Source organism: Opisthorchis viverrini (assembly GCF_000715545.1).
Source record: "Opisthorchis viverrini unplaced genomic scaffold opera_v5_67, whole genome shotgun sequence".
Classification (NCBI taxonomy): domain Eukaryota; kingdom Metazoa; phylum Platyhelminthes; class Trematoda; order Opisthorchiida; family Opisthorchiidae; genus Opisthorchis; species Opisthorchis viverrini.
In genome coordinates, this window is record NW_008751722.1 from 373,708 (window position 1) to 378,323 (window position 4,616).

At 44.2% G+C, this 4,616-nt stretch overlaps 2 protein-coding genes across 2 annotated transcripts in view; both read right to left on the bottom strand.

Annotated features, from left to right (window-relative positions):
- The window catches only part of T265_04151 (hypothetical protein), a gene marked incomplete at both ends in the record, with an annotated part of 2,121 nt that extends 1,274 nt beyond the window's left edge, over nucleotides 1-847 (bottom strand). Inside the window, 2 exons of the mRNA XM_009168821.1 lie at nucleotides 490-706; nucleotides 781-847. Coding sequence (XP_009167085.1) covers nucleotides 490-706; nucleotides 781-847 — 284 coding nt within the window. The remainder of the gene's footprint in view (nucleotides 1-489; nucleotides 707-780) is intronic.
- A 1,617-nt stretch (nucleotides 848-2,464) lies between these two features.
- On the bottom strand, nucleotides 2,465-4,383 carry T265_04152 (hypothetical protein; the record flags this gene model as incomplete). Its single annotated transcript, XM_009168822.1, has 2 exons — nucleotides 2,465-3,427; nucleotides 4,348-4,383. 2 exons carry the CDS (start codon nucleotides 4,381-4,383, stop codon nucleotides 2,786-2,788), a joined length of 678 nt encoding a protein of 225 aa, XP_009167086.1.
- Between the last annotated feature and the right edge of the window lie 233 nt (nucleotides 4,384-4,616).

Genomic DNA, 4,616 nt, shown 5'->3' on the forward strand with positions numbered 1-4,616 from the left:
GCAACACCATTTTTCCCGTTTGAGCAGCTAGGGGGTCGCACGCACACAAGAGACTCTCGTTCGTACCCCTAGTTCTGACCCCAACTGTTCCATATATTTACGGTAGCTCTGTAGTGGACGACCAAACAAAAGTGACCATCAGGGAAATATTTCGCACAACGTAAAACAGGCATGTACTAGTTCATTCGTTCGACAGATGGAATGTGGAAGCAAAAATTGTTGATTAAATATGGACCAAGTTCAAGCACCAATGACGTAGGGGGGTTTAAGATTGCAGATTCTCAAATTTAAACAGAAAATAAATGGCTGAATGAGTGCTGGACGCAGCTGGGATTTACAAGACGAACTTTTATATTTAGAAGTACCATATACTCCCATACGGTGTGAATTTCTTATTCGTCTCCAGATCCGTCTACCCCATTGAGCTACACCAGTGAAATCTAAGGAAGTATACATAACGCCATGTGCAGCTTACGCCGCGCTGCTTACGTTATCATCATATTGTAGACCCGGGTGACCATGAAAGCATCAAGGAGAAGCATGTTTGTCTGATGTCCATAATAGTAGGAATTACATGGAAATAAATGAACGACTGAGACCCACAATGTACGTGGATAGTGGGCTGGTGAAACCTTATAACTACGTGCCACCTGTTCACACGGCGCACATATACATACGTATGCAGTATCCGAATTCTTTTTACTCCCTTCAGTGGAGGACGAGAAGGATCAGTGTTAGAGCGCGAATTTACTGATCGGAAGTCCTCGGTTTAAACCCCACCTCTGCCTCTCGACTTCTCCTGTCTAGGCTTCGGCAACCTGGCAGTATCCCAGCCCTCGTGCTTCATTCGTATGGCATAGCAGCTAGGCACCGAAAGGGTGCCACAGTTGAATGATTACTATTATTATTATTATTATTATTACTATTATTACTATCAACTCCCTTCAGCCGCGGGCGTAAAACACGAGAGTTACGTAAAGCGTGACAACAATTCGAGAAATACACTCATCAATCTGGTTGTAACAATTAATTCAACTGAATAAATCGTTTACGATATTCGAAATATTTTACGCAACCTAATGAGTAGTGTGCCTCTGAGTGGAAACAATGTTCCACCGACACTCACTCGCGGTAACCAACTGTTTTTGTGCACATCAGATTTCTCAGCTACAAACCATTGTAAAAAGTACAATGGCTGCAGATACCACAGCATCGTTCCGAGACTATAAACAGAACAATGGGATGACAGTCATACCTCGGAGCCGATGGCCTAGCCGGTTCGTCGACGTTCAATGGTTCTGTTTGTCCTGTATGACAGGGAGTTAATGAGTTACGCGGTGAAAGTAATAACTTTGGCGCAACGCACCCACGGACTGTGTGAAATAGGCATTTCTGTCAGGGTTACGAACCATTGTTTTGTCTCGTCCCGTGGTCCATATCCGGGGGACGCCAGTTACCTATGCGACAGAGTTGACTGGTAAGGGCTTTCATGTTTCATTGCCACGTCGAAGACTGGGTGGTCTCCGAATCTCAGGGCTCTGTGAGGCAAAGGGTCCACCATCGTACGAAGTGCATGACCCAACAGATTCAACATTGGCGGTGACTAGCTGATCTATTGAGAGTTCCCTTTGCAGAAAATTACTTGGCGCACTTTAGCATCACTGGTCCGATGTTGAGAGCATGAATGTGGAACAGACCTTTTGAAGTTTAGTAAGGCTTTGTCTGATAAGGGGCTTAATAAAGCAATAAGGGTGCCGTGCCACCCGAGGGTAGCACGATGGCTGAGGTACTGCCAGGTTGCCCAGGTGTTGGTGGCCGAAAAGCCGAGGTGCTTGAATTAATATATCACACATGCAATCGCCAGGATTTTCAATAAGGACCCAAAATGCCGTGATCAGATTAAAACAGAACCTTAATTTAGCTTATAACAGATCACCACCAAGAAGCGGCATTTAACTGTTACTTCCGAAATATACGTTTGTCAGAGCAGATTCCTCTCTCTTACCATAACCAGATCACTGAAAAAATAATTGTTCGTTCGGGCTTTGAAACTGAACTTTTCTTCTTGAGGGCCCCGAGAGCAGCTCATCATGGAAAACACCTGCGGTGGGTTGGAACTTTTGGAAACCTGAGCTGAGCTGCCGATGATTCCATTATTTCTTCTTCATTTAAAAGGTTTGCGCTCTAAGTGATGCGCTGATGCGGTCTAGCTATCAATGTATATTAGCATTCATGTGGTGGTACGAGTAGGACTGCAATGTTGAGTACAGTATGAGCTTTACATGATTACGTTCTATTGCTTACTCTTCTGTGCACACCCCTGTCTGAATGTTCGATGTACATGTTAAATGTACCAACTCGAGACTACTTTGTCGTCGGTTGCTTCAACTGTACAGCTTGTTTGTGTTATTTCTTGTTTTCCACAAAGTCAAACCTCTAAGTCTTTCAGTGTCAGAATGCAGAATGACAACAGTTGAGTTATGCGAAATTTTTCGAACAGATTACCGGGTTTTGAACAAAGTTCCAAAAATAGTACACATCAAAAAACCAAGCTGAAGGTCAGTTCGGGACTTAATGACAAGCAGGGAGTCGAAAGAGACGCCTGGGTGGTTCCCAAGAAATTTAACACCATGAAGGATATTCCATCGCTAACCACAGGAGCCTCACTGCGGGCATGGTGTTCCAGTGGCCAGAAAAGGTGGTAATACGATATTGTTTACCTTGGAGTTGTCAATCGCTTACGTTGCACACAAAGTAACATGAAGACGTACATAACATTCACAAGTTAATTATCAGGGCTCGAGAGATTCTCCTGCATCGTGCGCATAAGCATAGACAAGCGGCGCTCGGTTTTTCTGGAAACAGCAATCTCCTTGAAGCCTAGCCGCCTGGCTTTCTGTTGTCTAAGACGAGTTCGGCGCCGTGTTAATGTGAGGACAAGCTTGGGGTCCAGCGGCGCAGCGCCCGGAAATTTGGGTTGACAAGCTTCATCTAAAGTCTGGCCCGTGAAAACATGAAAACGTAGCATATTATTGTTCGGCTTTGAAGGAAGCAGGGGAGTGCGACGGGAACGCAATACTCGACCTTCCAGTAGTGATTCCAGACCAACCAATTTGGGAGGTGAATATCTTGAAATCAACCAGCTGGGTGAGGGTTGGACAGGGGAGGGGGGGATGTTCTCTTGTTCCTGTGAATTAAGATTAAGTCGTTGTTGTGGTGAATCGTCTGACGGAGAGACGTGTGGATTTTCCATATAGAGTGATATGCGACGGTTTACTTTCACAGAAGATTTATCGTCTGGTTCGTGCGTCCGATTCGCTAGGACGGACAGTGTGATGTCGGAGGATTCTTCGTCCAGCGAAGGGAGAATGGGAGAAGGAAGAGCTGCACCTGAATCATTCTGACTGTCACCCACAAATTGTTCGGCCTACAAAATCGAAATGAGGTTGAAATTAGGTTGTGAAAGAATATAGCACATCGCACCACTAATTCACGAGAGAAGTTGGCGAACGAACCGCTATGGATATCCACACTGAGCAAATGAAATGAATAAGTCTACAAAAAACCCAAGTAGTTGTGAATAGGAGGATATTCAGTTCTGGAGATTTTGGCTGAATGGCATGCTTGGTTATTGCCGTCGTGTCACATTAAGGGAGGATAAATATGAGTGGACAACTATGTGTTGAAGGTAGAATTACAACGCAAACCAAGAATGGGATACAGACTGATTTAGTGGTCGTACAGGTATACGAGCGAACTTTGATGAGCCCATTGACTGAAATATATACATGTGACAGCGACTGTTGCCATTCACTCACGAGAAGATAGGCTAATCGCCCAAGACAAATACTGATATACAAATTTACGAGCTTGCGTACTTCGATGTCAGGGCATTCCATTTCGGAAATTAAATGGGGAAATGCGGTACTTCAAAATGAAAAAAAAGAACCGGGTCATTAATTAAATAGATGATACTCATGATCAATGAAAACGATAAGCCATACATCAGCACAAATATATCGGAAATTTCTATGAAGAGAAACTGACGGTATAATTTTGAGTTTCCGCATATGGTCCGAAGCGCGAGAAGTATGTAAATGGGGGATAACTAGCTTATTCCAATGTGTACTTTGGTTGACATCAAACATTCAAACGACCAGGGAATTTCACAAATGCACAAAAACATCAAGTTTTGGAATTTCATGGAAATGAGTCTTCTGCTTTCGTGCACCCGATATGTTCGTATTTTGCCGAGTTTCGAAATGAGCAACATCGACATAAATGGGCTTACCAGGTGTTCCTGTCCGGATTTCTTCTTGGGCCAAAATCAGTGCCTCCTAAACTCACCTGAATATCAACCAGCTGACCACAAACCATTTGCATGGAAATTGGGTCCGATTCTATATTGACCTGACCAACCAAGCTATTCATGAATTAAGTTGCTCTAGCATCCGCATAGTTTCGGCTTTCAAGGCATTTGAGTATTGATCCGGTCCAATCACTGCATGTGCATAAGTGTTCGAAGACAATACAGATGGGAACGATCGGGAATCCGGGCAAGAGGCTGACACATTGTCCACATTTTACTGCCGTGGGAGAAATGTGCACAACGCACC